This window comes from Ahaetulla prasina, chromosome 8, assembly GCF_028640845.1.
Source record: "Ahaetulla prasina isolate Xishuangbanna chromosome 8, ASM2864084v1, whole genome shotgun sequence".
Lineage (NCBI taxonomy): Eukaryota > Metazoa > Chordata > Lepidosauria > Squamata > Colubridae > Ahaetulla > Ahaetulla prasina.
The window spans coordinates 90803948-90819832 of NC_080546.1; the positions used below are offsets into that span (position 1 = coordinate 90803948).

At 45.0% G+C, this 15885-nt stretch overlaps 1 protein-coding gene across 1 annotated transcript in view; it reads right to left on the reverse strand.

The window, feature by feature from the left end:
* Positions 1–2101: 2101 nt before the first annotated feature.
* Positions 2102–15885, reverse strand: part of NOP14 (NOP14 nucleolar protein) — a 29511-nt gene continuing 15727 nt past the window's right edge. Inside the window, exons 11-18 of the mRNA XM_058192661.1 lie at positions 15323–15458; positions 13443–13544; positions 12135–12288; positions 10540–10699; positions 9513–9663; positions 5963–6078; positions 4461–4616; positions 2102–2361 (exon numbers count right to left, since the gene is read on the reverse strand). Of these exons, the coding sequence (XP_058048644.1) occupies positions 2268–2361; positions 4461–4616; positions 5963–6078; positions 9513–9663; positions 10540–10699; positions 12135–12288; positions 13443–13544; positions 15323–15458 (1069 nt within the window). The 3' untranslated portion in view covers positions 2102–2267. The remainder of the gene's footprint in view (positions 2362–4460; positions 4617–5962; positions 6079–9512; positions 9664–10539; positions 10700–12134; positions 12289–13442; positions 13545–15322; positions 15459–15885) is intronic.

Sequence of the window (15885 nt, forward strand, 5' to 3'; positions counted from 1 at the left end):
CCTTCCTTTTGTCACACAGTATATATAAGCGTAAGCATGAAATAACTATACGATATATAAGCATATATATAAGCGTAAGTATGCAATAACTATATGAAATTGGATACAATCAAGGGGAACAATAGGACAGGAACGGTAGGCACGTTTGTGCTCTTATGCACGCCCCTTGCAGACTTCTTAGGAATGGGGTGAGGTCAATAGTAGATAGTCTTTGGTTAAAGCTTTGGGGATTTTGGGAAGAGACCACAGAGTCAGGGAGTGCATTCCAGGCATTAACAGCTCTGTTGCTGAAGTCATATTTTCTGCAATCGAGATTGGAGCGGTTCACATTAAGCTTAAATCTATTGTGTGCTTGTGTATTGTTGCAACTGAAGCTGAAACAGTCTTGGACAGGATTTTTTTAATTTTATTTTAATTTTATTTATTTATTTTGTCACACAGTATATATAAGCATAAGCAGAAAATTACTATACAATATATAAGCGTATATATAAGCGTAAGTATGCAATAACTATATGAAATTGGATACAACCAAAGGAAACAATAGGACAGGAACGGTAGGCATGCTTATGTTCTTATGCATGCCCCTTACACACCTCTTAGGTCAACAGTAGACAGTTTTTGGTTAAAGCTTTGGGGATTTTGGGAAGAGACCACAGAGTCAGGTAGTTTATTCCATGCATTAACAACTCTGTTACTGAAGTCATATTTTCTGCAGTCAATCAATCTTCCCCGATCCTTCTTTCTCTTTGGCTATTCTGGAGGGAATCCTTTCCTCGGAGGGCTTTGAACCCGGGAGGGAGTTTTGGGGGGCGGGGGGGCTGTGCTTGCAGGATGGTAACAGGAGGAAGGGAAGGGTCTGTGGAGATCATCTAGTCCAACCCCCACCCCTGGCTCACGCTGGAGAGACCTGCACTAGGGATTCGAACCGCCGGACTTTTCTGATCGACAAGCTCGGCGTCTTGGCCACTGAGCCACCTAATCAGGCAAAATAACCATAACAAAGAGTTAGAAGGGACCTTGGAGGTCGTCTAGTCCAACCCACCTCTGCTCACCCGGGAGAGACCTGCACTAGCGATTTGAACTTTGTCGGCAGATGGACAGTTCGAATTCCTAGTTTTTTAAGGGTTGTTTTAATTATGGTGTATGTTTCTGTTTGTATTTTATTTGCCTGTTCACCGCCCTGAGTCCTTCGGGAGAAGGGCGGTATACAAATTAAAATATTATTATTATTATTATTATTATTAACTGCCGACCTTTCTGATGGACAAGCTCAGCATCCTGGCCACTGAATCAGGCAAAATAACAATAACAAACAAGCTGGTGTAGCCTCTTAGCCATGTGAATGTTCTGACCTAGGTTTCCTGAGAAAGCATAAATCGCACTTAGTCCCCAAAAACCCTTTTTTATTGAGACGGCTGTGAATTATGGTCATTCACAGCCCCTAATGATTCAGTCTGTGCAGATTCCGACAGACTCAGTCTTTCAGGGTAATGTTGATAAGCACCCGCCTTTATCTCCCTTGAAACGCTACCAGGGACCTAATTGCCCATTAGTTTTGCAAGTCCAAACGGAGCACAGAGTCAAACGGAGCACAGAGTCAAACGGAGCTTCTCAGACCTTGAATTGACTATATGAACTAATTGCTTCCTGCAAAGGTTCACGTTCGTTTGCTCCTCTTTTATGTCTTATGGGAGGGGCCAATCATCTCCAAGCCTTACTCCTGAGTTGCCCTTTTTTTTCTGGATTGTTCTTGCCTTCTGGCAGCTCTGCGCTTGCGTGCACTGGGAACAGGCTCCCGCTGTTCTTCTGCCTCGCTGATGTCAGATTCCGGAGGCAGCATGTAACTCTACCAGATGGCCCTGGCCCCCTCTCTGCCTCCGACACAGAGCCCTCATCTGAGCCTTCCCCAGACTCCAGGACTGGCCCACGTGCCTCCCCAAACTCCTCACTGTGCGACTCTGCTGGCCGCTGGCGGGCCACAATAGTGAAGAGTGGCCTTTGGATCCATCGCTAGCAAGGGGGAACCTCAAGTCTGACAGGCAAGTTCACCCATTCTGAAAAAACTAAGTATCCAACGGAGGCAAAAACGGCAACAAAATTTATCAAACGCATGATACAATTTTATTTAGAAACAAGTTTTTTTTTTAAATCCAGAAAAAAAACCTGTACCCGTCCGATTTAAAAACGATCAAAACGTTCCGGGAAATTCTAATAATTTAAATATCCTTGGTTTATCTTCTGAGGTATTATCATCTGGGAATAATTTAACGCTTTTTCCTCTTGAGTGCTTTCCAATCGCCTTCCTGCTGAGCAAGACTTTGGAAGAGTTGCTTCACTTTCCTTTTTCTTTCAGAATCCCTGAAAAAGCAAATTAAATTAAATTAAATTAAATTAAAATCATCAAACTGCGATCATATCTTGAAGACAAAAATGCAGAGTGAATCATTTTAGATCTCCCTCCCTCGGGTTTAGTAGTGCTGCTTCTCCTGTAGAATTATTAAGGGCCAAGAAGACAGAAAACGCTCAGGATCCAGTTTGTACAGGATCACAAATCTGCCAGTGACATTGACGGCCTGGATCTCTTTCGGTTTTAAGGAATTCCGTAAGCCACACTGTGAAAAGCCACCGGGCATTATGGAAAAAAATAATGTGCAAGTGATAAATCTTTTGGTTTGATCGTGGCTCGTGCGACAAATGATTTTTTTTCTTCATAGTAGAGTAGAAGAGGTTAATGACGGTTGGAAAACTTCCCACTTTGCTTATCGGTCTCTTGTTTAATTCGGGGCCTATTATCGAGTCTGTCATTTGTACTTCTATAAATTGTCTGGTTTGGCAACGCAACCCAACAAGACAGACACAGACTTCCACGGATAGTTAGGGCTGCATGCAGAAAACACAATCACAATTGTGAATGTGAATCTGCACTACTATTAATCTTCTCATAGTTCCCATCACCAATCTCTTTCCATTTATGACAGTATGACTATAACTTGTTGCTGGCAATCCTTATGATTTATATTGATATATTGACCATCAATTGTGTTGTAAATGTTGTACCTTGATAAACGTATCTTTTCTTTTATGTACACTGAGAGCGTATGCACCAAGACAAATTCCTTGTGTGTCCAATCACACTTGGCCAATAAAAATTCTATTCTATTCTATTCAACCAGCCTGCCTTCCATGGAGGATCTGTACAATGCAGGAACCAGAAAGAGGGCTGAGAAAATCTGGGATATGAAACCACGTATACTAGGGCTGTGTTGGATCTTATGACCGTCGCTTTTGTGGTTTGTTATGATTTATGTGGATCGCTTTTATTTAGTATCTTGTGACTATCACGGAGTGTTGTGTCTTATGATTTGTGGTGATTGTATTATGATTGTGATTTATCAGTTTGTGGCTTGTATGCACACTAGAGAGTGTAGGCACTGGAGACAAATTCCTTTTGAGCGTCCAGTCACACTTGGCCAATAAAGAATTCAATTTAATTCAACTCTATTGTATTCCATTCTTATCCTATTCCATTCCATTCCATTCCATTCCATTCTATTTCTATTCTTATTGTTATTCCATTCTAATCCTATTCCATTCTTCTCTTCTTATCCTATTCCAGTATCCTATTTCTATTCCATTATTCCATTCCATTCCATTCTATTCTTCCTACCCTATACCTATTTTCTTTCCTATTCTATTCTTCATTCTCTTCTCTTCTTTTCCTTCTATTCCTATTCTATTCATTCTCTTCTCCTATTCCATTCCATTCCGTTCTAGTCTATTCTTTCTATTTTTATCCTATTCCATTCTTCCTATCCTATCCCTACTTTCTTTCCTTCTATTCTATTCTATTCTATTCTATTCTATTCTATTCTATTCTATTCTATTCTATTCTATTCTGTTCTATTCTATTCCATTCTTCCTATTCTATCCCTATTTTCTTTCCTATTCTATTCTATTCTATTCTATTCTTCATTCTCTTCTCTTTTCTCTTCTTTTCCCTCTATTCCTATTCTATTCTATTCATTCTCTCCTCCTATTCCATTCCATTCCATTCTTATCCTATTCCATTCTTCCTATTCTATCCCTATTTTCTTTCCTATTCTATTCTATTCCCTATTCTATTCTTCATTCTCTTCTCTTTTCTATTCTTTCCGCTCTATTCCTATTCCTATTCTATTTATTCTCTTCTCTTCTCCCTATGCCATTCCTATCCTATCCTATCCTATCCTATCCTATCCTATCCTATCCTATCCTATCCTATCCTATCCTATCCTATCCTATCCCTATTTTCTTTCCATTTCCATATTCTATTCTATTCTGAGACCAGCAATCATGAATAAAGAAACCTCCTATATCTCTTAGATGACAAAGCCCCCCCCCCCCCCCCCAGCGGAGCCCGTTTCCCAGCCTCGGGTATTTTCCTCCGTTTTTCTCACGAAACCCAAACCCGCGGCTACCTTTCCATGACTTCTTTAAGCTGCATCTTTGCCAGGAACTGGTTGTCCCGGCGGAGCTCGCGCACGGCTCCTTTGAGCTCACGCCTGTGCTTGTGAACGAGGCGCTGCCGTTCCTGCTCTTGCTTACTGCTCCCTTGCTTCCGTCCGAATTCCAGTCTGAAAGGAGAAAAACCGACTGGTCAATTAAAGGGCAGTGCTTTCAATTTCAACTCGGGGAGGGTGGGGGTGGGCATTTCCGCTGCCTGGCAAATTTCCATGAAATGGACCCCTAACTCGATTCCATAGTTCAGAAACGGAAGCTTTCCAAAGTATCTAAAGTTTAATAGCTTTTTTTCTCTGAAAGTTGCGCTATTTAAGTAAATTAGAGAGGGAATATTTCAGCTTCTGGATGATGATGATGACGATGATTATTAAAATAAAATTGACTACAGTATTCAATGGAGGGGTGCGGTGGCTTAGAGGTGGAGCTCTCGCCTCACAATCAGGAGGCTGTGAGTTCGATCCTAGGTAAAGGCAGATATTTCTCTCTCTGGGCACAATGAGAATATTATCTGCTGAACAAAACTCTGCCTTGGCGACAGGGAAGGGCATCTGGCCAGTAAAACACTCTGCTTGCTCCATTCGGTTGCCCAGACTCCACCCCGCAAGGGATTATGGGGTTTTTAAAAGAGGATGGTGATGATTACAGTATTCAACCTACAACTTCGATGGTTTTGAATAAATTGTCAGCAGATTACCGCCAAACGGTTTCTCCCTCGCGTAATCTGGATTTCAGCAGCCCCAGATCAGGACCATTAAAAAAGAACTGTTAGCTGAACTGGTGTTGTGCCTCGTCCTCCCTCCTCTCCTCAGCTGGGTCCCTCCCGTCTCCATCCGGGCCTGTTATCAGACTCTGAGTCTGATAATGAAGATGAACGGCCTGTCATGCCTCCAGCCCCCGGCCCTGGCCCCATGCCCGGAGAGGATGTCAGGAGTGAACAGACAAGCCCGATAAACTTCAGTCCTACAGCGTGTGAGCAGGAAGCCAGCCACATGCTGGAATTACTGACAGCAGATCCAGCTGAAGAGAATTCAAAGTGGGAGGATCCTCGCTTCCGGAGATCTGAGAGGCGACGCCAGCAGAAGGAAAGGAGGGGCAGGCCTGGATAAATGCTGAGTCATGGAGCCACACCCCACAGCCTATATAAAGGACCTGCTTTTGGCATTCCAACCTTGAGTCAAGCAAAGTCTCATCTAGTTTGCTGATATCGGACTCTATCGCTGAAGTCACAACTTGGACTCCTGCCTGCCCTGATAAACCTCGAAGGAATTTGGCAAGCTTCAGGGGCTTCGCTGCCACGTTTGATATGGAATTCCTTGACCCGGTCGTCGGAGGGGGAGGGGGAGACGACAACCGGGCTTTTTAAATTTGAATTGAAAATATTAAATGTTACGGGCGATTTTTAAAAAAAATTCCCGTTTGAGGCAGGATTGGCGGTAGGGATCCTTTTTGAGATACTCACACCTTCACTATTTTGGGAGTGTACAGCTTCAAAGGAACGGGCTTCCTCTTGTCGCAGACCAATGGGCTGTAGGGCCTCGGGACATCGAGTTTCTCCAGGATGCTCTGATGTAGCTCCTACAAGGTCCCAAGAGATTTAAAATGGCATAGCAGGAATGGAAAGATTTCATGCTCAATAAACGGGGTGAGGTGGAAAGGATTTTGAGGGTTTTTTTCCTTCAAAGTATAGGTCCATGACGGCGAACCTATAGCACGCGTGCCAGAGATGGCATGCAGCGCCCTCTCTCTCTTTTTTGTAAAAAGTTTTTAAAAATTTTTCTTATACACATATTATAAATGTACATTTTCTTATTCATAGGTAATCATACATATCCTGTCTAAAGCACAAAAATAAAACATTTTGATTGCATTTGGAGTTGCTCTTCTACCCTTTCTTTCCCTCCGTTTTACAACAAACCTCCTTCTTCTCTTTTCCTTCCCTCCTTCTTCTCCTTTCCTACCTTCTTCCTCCTCCTCTCCTTCCTCATACCTCCTTCCCTTTCCTCTCCCCCACTCCTTTTCTCTTTCCCTCTTTTCTCACCTTCTTTCCTACTCTTGTCCCCTAACTTATCTTCCTCTCCTCCTCCTTCCTTCCATCCCTCTCTCTCCTTCACCTCCTCTATCTTACCTTCTATTCCTCTCTTCTTTCTTTCTTCCTTGTTGTATATTATTTCCCTTGTTTGGTATCCGAGCAACTCCAATCTTCTGATAATATAGACTTTCTTTTCGATTTCTTTTCGATTTTACCCAATCCATCATTTCATGATTGTACATTTATATCTACAATCTTCTCCGATGGCGCGCGAGCCATAGCCCCAGTTCAGCTCTGCCGCGCACGCCTCCCACCAGCCAGCTGGTCTTTCGGTCTCTGCGTGGGGCGTGTACGAGGGGGCGTGTGCATATGGGGGTGGGTGGGGGACATGCATGCGCAGGGGCGGGGTGCATGCATGGGGGGCAGTGTGTGTGTGTGTGTGTGCAAGCACAGGGCACATGCACGGAGGTTGCACGCATTGTATTTGGGGGGTTTGGGCGCTCACATGTGCTTTTGCACGCGTGTGGACTTTGGGCACTTGGTCTGGAAAAGGTTAGCCCTCACTGGTATAGGTAGTCCTCGACTTAAACCAGTTCGTTTAGTGACCCTTGGAAGGGACAATGAAAAAAGGGACTTATGACCGTTTTTCACGCCTATGACTGTCGCAGCATCCCTATAGTTCAAGGCGCTTGGCAACTGACTCATATTTATGACGATCGGAGTGTCCCTGGGTCATGTGATTCCCTTTTGCGACCGTCTGAAAAGCCAAGTCAAGGAGGAAGCCGTGTTAATAATTCAACTGCGGCGATTCACTTAATACTCGCTGAACGATGGTCTCACTTAACAACATAAATGTTGGGCTCAGTTGCAGTCGTAAACTGAGGACTGTACAGTCTCCATGTATGTCACGGGGTGTGCAGGACAAATGGCGTACAAAAGATGTCTCAGCCCTCAGAAGGGGGCTGAAATGTTCCAGAATTTTCCACAGACTAGAAAGAGAGGAGGGCAGGAATATTTTCAGCGTTGCAAGATTCGGTTAATTCAATCGGACACTAAGCAACGACTCCTGCCTTGACTACCTCGCAGGGCTAATGTTTTGTCTGGTTTGGGCAGTTTGGCTCATAAGAGCCATGGTGGCCATCCGGTCTGGAGGGGGCTGATGAGGAAGAGGAGGAAGAGCTGGGTCCAGTGCCTGATGTGCAGATAAGCAGAGGAGAGGAGAGCAGTGGAAATCTATGGGCTGCTCCTTGGGAAGGAATAGCCACTGCTGCTAACAAAGCCCCACCCTAGCTCTGGGGATCAAAGGCAGGGGGAAGAGATGAATAGGTGTGGTAGACAACTATTCATCTCTCTGCCGAACAGACTGGTGCTCCTAATAAAGAAATCATTGACTGAATTCAGAGGTTTTGTGATGTTTGGGGAGTTGAGTCAGGTTTTAATGTATGCTGATTAATGTACATTTAAAGTGACAATAAACTTATTCTAAGTCTTATCAGGATGGGGAAAACGGAAGGGGCCACAAGGATTATCTAGTGCAGGAGTCGGCAATCCGCGGCTCCAGAGCCACAAGCGGCTCTTTGGGCCCTCTGCCGTGGCTCCCTGTCCCGTCACCGGTTCGCCCCGCCTCTCCTAGTTCTTTTTTGGACTCCAGCCCAAAGCGGCAGGAAGCGAAGGCTGCCTTACGCATAAATGTGGCATGAAGGCAGGTAAAGGGCAGCTTCGCTCCTGCACTTTCCTCCCCTCCTCCTCTTGTAACCCCTGGCTGGCTGTGGCACGGAGAGACCCTCCTTAAGCGAGCCACTGGCCATCCCGCATCCCGAGCTTTGGCGCTTCCTTGAGGAGGGTCTCCCCCCGTGTATGCACACATTCCTGGCTCAGCCACAGCTGTCCCGGGCTGTCCAGAGAGGAGGAGGGGGAAGAGGGTCGCTGGAGAGTGCAGGAGCGAAGCTGCCTTGCACCTGCCTTCGCGCCACATTTGCAAGTAAGGCAGCCTTCGCTTCCTGCCACTTCAGGCTGGAGTCTCCCTGCACGTTGCAAATGCTCCCGGCTCAGCCACAGCAGGCCAGGGAGTTACAAGAAGGAGGGGGAGGTGGAGGACTGTCATCCGAAGGGAGGGGAGAGAGACACACAAACACACACACACAGAGTGAGACAGAGAGAGGGGGAAGAGGGAGAGATACACAGAGGGGGGAGAGAGGGAGACAGAGAATAGTTTTGTGGCTGGGTAGGTGTAGCTACGAGGTCATGTGACTGGGCGGGAATGAGTGACATCGAGTTGGCCACGCTCATCCAGGTTTCATGGCTCCCAGTGTGTGTGTTTTTTTTCCTGTAGGAAATGGGTCCAAGTGGCTCTTTCGGGTGTTTAAAGTTGCCGACCCGTGACCTAGTCCAACCCTTGGCTACTGTGATGTGCAGAGAAACCAGTAAACCACAAAGGAGAAGTGGTTGTTTAGCCTTCCAGATATAGAGAACATCCGTCTTCCTGGGCCACAGATGTCACCATCGGAACGTTTTCCCTTTGTATTTACGTGAAATATTGGTCGCTCGGGTCTGTACAGCTACTCCTCGGCTTACGACCACAACGGCGCCCAAAATTCACGTCGCGCAGGGAAAACGTTCGATGTGGAGGGAGGTGTTGCTCCGTTTTCCTGGCCACGCTGCTTCAGCCAATCGTTGCCGTTCTTAAGTTAGCCGCACACAGTTGTTAAGTGAACCTGGCTTGCGCGTCAACTTTTTTTTTTTTTTTTTGGCCTGTCCGAAGGTCGCTAAAAGCGAATCGGTTGCCAAGCTCCAGAAATCTGATGCCCCAACGGTCGGGAAGGGTGAAAAACGGTCACGAGTCACTGTTTCCACTTTGTGGTCACTAAATGAGCTGTTTTTAAGTCGAGGACTACTTGTATTTCTGGTGGCTACACTCTGGGAGGGTGACAGGAGTTCTTGGCAGTTTCTCAGGACACTCCACCCCCCCTCCCCTTCTTACTTGAAGCTGGGCAGGATACTTGGCTGCCTGAAGTACGAGCGAGGACAGCAGCAACCGGAGAGGACCCACAATTTCACGGAAGGATGGAAGCTGCCCATAAAGAACGGCGCATCGTTTCGCTAGGGCCAAAGCCAGAGCCACGCATGACAATCTGCAAAAGACAACAAGCAGGTAGAGGCATGGCGGGCACAGTAGTTAGGAAGCAGTACTGAAAGTTGACTCTGCCGACTGCCGGGAGTTTGATCCTGACCGGCTCAAAGGTTGACTCACCCTTCCCATCCTTTCCAAGGTCGGTCAAATGAGGACCCAGATAGTTGGGGGCAAGAGGCTGACTCTGTAAACCGCTTAGAGAGGACTATAAAAGCCCTGTGAAGCGGTATATAAATGCTATTCCTTCCTCGTTCCCTCCTTTCCTTTTCATTTCCTTCCTTTTTTTCCTTCTCCCTCCCTCCCTCCCTCTTTCTTAGAACGCAGTATTGCAGGCTGACTGCCGACTGTCAGCAGTTCGATCCTGACGGACTCCAGAGACCATCGTTTGCAGCTGATATTAGAAAGATTTTGGATATCGCTATGGAGCAAATCCCAAAATATATCCCGATACGCAGGTTGCGGTTTCATGATAAACAAGTTCAAATACATCTCTGGATTGCAGAATTGGACACTCAAATTTACTTCCATTCTTGCAAACGCTTTGCACAGCAACCATTTGATAATGCCAAATTTCAGCACACAAACCTATTGTACTTCTACAAAAAAGACACCAAGGAAAGAAATGAAAAGGTTTTGTTGTTCATCGCAAAGTCCAAATATTTTCTAACGTTTCCCAAGACAAAACTGATTTATTTTGTACGTTTATATCTATGACTTGATCGTATCTCATCATCTACTCTGTCACTTCCAAGTCTGACTGGCGTTTTTAATTGCAGCTTAAGATTTTATGGTGTGCTTTTATTATATGCCACCCAGGTTCACATTCTGGGAGGTGAGCGGCTCTCTAAATGTGATAGACAGATAAGATACAACATACCTCAAATTATTCGTATCTATTTTGCTTCTTCCTTTTGAGCTACTTAAAACGTGGAGCGAGATGTTTCGGTTTTGCCATGTTTCTCTCCCTGATTTTTCACAGACCACAAGCAAGTTGGAATGTTTTCCGAGTGACACGAAAGGAGGCAGCAAACAATAACCTGGAAGGAAAAAAACAGACACAAATGTTGGTTTTCCACTCAGGGTATTCATAGGCGCTCATGCAGACACTGCTCGCTATTTTTAAAATTTATATACCGTATTTTTTGGAGTATAAGATGCACTTCCCTCCCCCAAAAGAGGGTGAAAATTTGGGTGCGTCTTATACACCGAATGTAGCCCTGCCCACCTGCCGGCCCCCACTCGTTGGCCTCTGCCTCCCAGCAATTTACCTCTTGCAGCAAACAGCAAACAGCCCGTTTCAGCTTCAGCACAGCCTGATTAGCACAAGCAGCTGATTGTCGGTTAGATCGGCCTCCCGACCCTCAGCTGTTTCAGGCTGCAGGGATTGCCATTGGCTATTGCTGCGCAGGCCTCTGTTGCTTGCTGCAAGGAGGAAAATTGCTGGGAAGCAGTTTTTTTTTTCTTGTGCTAATCAGGCTGTGCTGAAAACGAAAATGAAACTAAAAAGCAGGCTGTTTGCTGCAAGGAGGAAAATTGCTGGGAGGCAGAGGCAGATTTTTTTCCCTTGTTTTCCTCCCCAAAAAAGGTAGTGCATCTTATAGTCCGGAGCATCTTATAGTCCGGAGCATCTTATACTCCGAAAAATACAGTAAACCTATCAAACATTTTCCTGTACTTAGAAATCTACGAAAGATTCACAAGGAAAGAAAGGAACCAGGAGATTATAGATACAGCTGGTAAACACAAGACTAACATATTTTTATATTAAGTATTTTGTACTTGTGGACAATTCTTACAACCATGAAGATTATTTAGCTATGTTTATGAAATGCATGTTATTTTATAGATTGGCTGCTGTTATAATTACTGTTCAGATAAATACATATATATATTATCTTCTTTTAACAACCCCATAATCGCTTGCCGGGTGGAGTCTGGGCAATTGAATGGAGCAAGCAGAGTGTTTTAATGGCCAGATGCCTTTCCTGTTGCCAGTGCGGAGTTTTGTTCAGCAGATATATTCTCATTGTGCCCAGAAAGAGAAATATCTGCCTCTACCTAGGATCGAACTCACAGCCTCCTGATTGTGAGGCGAGAGCTCCACCTCTAGGCCACCGCACCACTCACATACATACATACATATGTAAAATTCAGACCCTTGGCAACTGGCTCAGATTTATGACGGATGCAGTGCCCCCGGGTTGCGCAATCCCTTTTTGCGACCTTCTGGCCAGCAAGGTCAACGGGAGAACCAGATTAACTTAACAACCGTGTTACTAACTTAACAACTGCGGTGATCCACTCAACAAACATGGTTGGAAAAGTCCTAAAATGAGGCAAAACACATCTAGCTGTGGTCTTAAGGGGGACCTTTCAGGAGCCCTGCCAGTGGTTATGGTAGTGGTGGTGCCAGGAAAGGGTTAAAGGAGATGAGAAGAGAAGGAGGGATGCCAGATGACATCAGAATCCTACCTTGAGCTTCCTTGTTAGGTATCGCCAGGTGAAGGACTCCCAGAAGAAAATTGACCAGCTCTGGGACAAATCTTTGAGACAGGGATGTGTAGTCCAGGAAGAGACAGCAAACAAATAACCCTTTTACAACGTCTTGTTCCGTTCTTACAGCGCACTAGAAAAACAGCCAGAATAGAAAACTTAAGGGACATCTAAACTCCAAGATGCAAGGCGATCCAACCGGTCAGTCCTAGAGGAGATCAACCCTGACTGTTCTTTAGAAGGCCAGATCCTGAAGATGAAACTGAAATACTTTGGCCACCTAATGAGCAGGAAGGACTCACTAGAGAAGAGCCTAATGCTGGGAAAGATTGAGGGTAAAAGAAGAAGGGGACGACAGAGAAGGAGGCTGCTGGATGGAGTCACCGAAACAGTAGGCATGAGCTTAAATGGACTCCAGAGGATGGTAGAGGGCAGGAAGGCCCGGAGGAACGTTGTCCATGGGGTCGCGATGGGTCAGACACAACTTCGCAACTAACAGCAACAAAACTCCAAGAGCTTGAATTTACACCAGAATTTCTAATGGCTACTCAGCCCAGGGCATCCCATGTAGCAGGACAGCTGAGGGGCAGCTGGTTGTAAGTCCCCCGCCCTCCATCCCTGTGGCATAGGCCTTGAGGCTAAGTGTGCCACAATGAAGACAGGTGAAGGGGACAAGGAAGGTCAGCTGGGGCAGGTATACGTAAACATAAGCCCAACGCCAAGGCCTGAATTTTGACCACATGACTCTTAAGGTTGTTTGGCTCGGGCTTGCCGTGTCTGACCGTTGTTTTTATTCTTTGCTGATAGTTGTTTTTAAATTGTGTTGTCAGCTGCCCCCAAAGTTGCATTTGTGAGATCGGCAGCTCCACAAATTGATTTAATTAGTCTATAAATACATCGGAAAACAGGAGGATTAGATGAGCAACCTAAAAGGTATCACCTGGCTGGGGCTTAAATCCAATGAAATCCTGGTTAGGGTTTGCCAAAGGAAAGTGTTTTAATTAATTTATTTATAATTTTAATTTTTAAAGGGTTTTATATCAGTCTATGACCGTTTTAGTTAATTAGGCCTATTAAATATTTCGCTTTAAATTCGTTTTAAATTTGTGATTTATACTTTGTATATTCTGTGTTTTTAATATGGCTGTAAACCGCCCTGAGTCCTTCGGGAGAAGGGCGGTATAGAAATTAAATTATAAATAAAATAAAAGTATTAATGAATGTTATTTCATTCTCATCTTTCAGCGAATGTTTTTGGGCAGGAGAAACGGTGAATAAAGAACCTACCTTTGTAAGTAATTGGCTCATGTAAATTAACGACGGTGTTACTACCGGATGCCAAAAATCAGAAGTTGGAAAAAGAACGGTAATGATTTTCAAATACAGGAGCTGAAAAAATACAAAGGTTGTGTATTATGAATGCAACTCCTTCCGTGATTAAAATAAAGTTAGGATTTACTTTCGTGGCATCTGTTGCCCTGGTATGAGTGGAAGAAAAGAGCACAGATCAATGTTGTGCGTAGTCCTCAACTTACGACCACAATTGAGCCCAGGATTTATGTTGCTAAGTGAGAAATTTGTTCAGTGAGTCCCCCTCCCCTTTTTACGACGTTTGTTAAAGGTATCACTGCAGAGGTTAAATCAATCGTTGTTAAGTGAATCTGGGTTCCCCACTGTCGGAAGGTCGCCGAAAGAGATCACGTGACACACACACCCCGGAGGATGCTGCGACGGTCATAAATATGAATCGGTGGCCAAGTGTCTGAATGTAAACCGCATGATCATGGGGATGCTGCAACGGTAAGTGTGAAAAATGATCACGGATCACTTTTTGCAGCGCCATCGTTAACTCTGAAGCGTCACTAAACGAATTGTTGTTAAGTCCAGAGACTATCTGAATTGTCCTTGTTTGCCCCAGCTGCCACCTGCATAATCAGCCCCAGATGTTTCCACAGGAGCCTCTCTCCATCATATGCAAGAAAGGAGAATTGATCCACCACAAGGAGCAAATACCTCCTGCCAATACAGGGGGGGGGGTTGTGCTCTGATTGGCTGGGGGTGTGTCCTGTTTGGGTGGGGGCTTGGTTGTGCTCAGATTAGTCTGAGTTGCAGGGGGATTTGAGCTGGTGAGCTGCATTGCAATGCAGCTCACCAGCTCAAATTGCAATTGCAAAAATTGCAATTGCAATGCAGCTCACCAGCTCAAATTGCAATTGCAATGCAGCTCACCAGCTCAAATCCCCCTGCAACTCAGACTAATCTGAGCACAACCAAGCCCCCACACAAACAGGACACACCCTCAGCCAATCAGAGCACAACCCCCCCCAGCCAATCAGAGCACAGCCAAGCTCCCACCCAATCAGTTCAAACCCCCACTAGCAGTTAAAAGGAAGAAACAGCTGCGATCACACACTGCTCCCAGAAGCACGAAGCTGAAGCCTGAAGATGACGAATGAGACTTCGTCAAAACGTCGCCAAGACACTTCCAATTTTACGTGGGAGAAAACCCGAATAGCCAAAGACCTACATACAAATACCCGCGAAAATCTCAGAAAACAAATATACATATATATATATGTGTATATATCTACGGCTGTGTGTGTGTTATGTTCCAGCATAACTCTGGAACACCTCGAGCAATTTCAACCAAACTTGGTACACAGATGACTTACTCTCTGGAAAGAAATACTGTGGGGGTAAGACGCCCCTAACACCCCTCGGGATGTGTGTTCTGTTAAGATACAGCCTGTTGTGCCTTAAAATGGCTTCTACTGTGCAGCACAGTGGGGCTGCCACGGTAACGGCTTCACAGTACTCCATAAGGGGACTGCCTCTGGTAAGGGGGAAAATCCAACATTACGTTTGGTCTGGACATTTGATTATTCTTGAGGACAAATATCAAACAGCTTAGTGCATATATCGCAGACAAGAAGCCACTTCTAAATCAAGATCAGAAAAGAAGTATACCAAATGATCATGGATCAGCTAGCAAAATGACGTGGTATCATTTTACTTGCTTCTGGGGGCACAGGGAAAACATTTTTAACTAATTCTTGCCAAAATCAGGGCTCAGGGTGAAGTTGCTCTTCCTGTTTAATACAGGGTTGGGATAAATAAATACCTGGGCAATGCCAGGTTATCAGCCTGTATAATATAAATATATATACCATGTCCAACTCTGGGAATGTTAGCAGTCCGTTTCCTTCCGCGATCTCTTCCATGCTGTGCATGGCCTCTTGAAGGAGAAGCTTCATATGATCACTGGCGGCTTTAGGAAACATCTGGCAAAGCTCGAAGAGGACTCTGTGAATCCGGAGATGATAAAAGTCAGGGACGGAATTATGTTTAACAGCAGCATCTTCTTCCGCTGCAAAAGTGATCTGAAGTCGAGTTGCAGCTGCGCACGTAGGTCTGACTCCAGATACAGATGTTCGCCCAGCACCAAATCGATCGGCTTTTAAATCCGAGATACTAAGAACGAGCTCTGAATAAATTCAGACGTCTGAAATTGCTTCTCAATAAAATGCGTCACCTAAGAACCCTTATTAGGGTCAACAAACCTTATTAAGACTGAGATATGGAGTCTCAGAAAGGCTGGAGGGAAAATGCTTCCCTTGAAAATCAGAGGAAGCCGAGAAATATTTGGAATAGGATTCACATCTTAATACAGAAGAATCTCAAAATGACTATAAAGATAAAATCAGACGTTTTTCTTTTATATTTAAGGGAT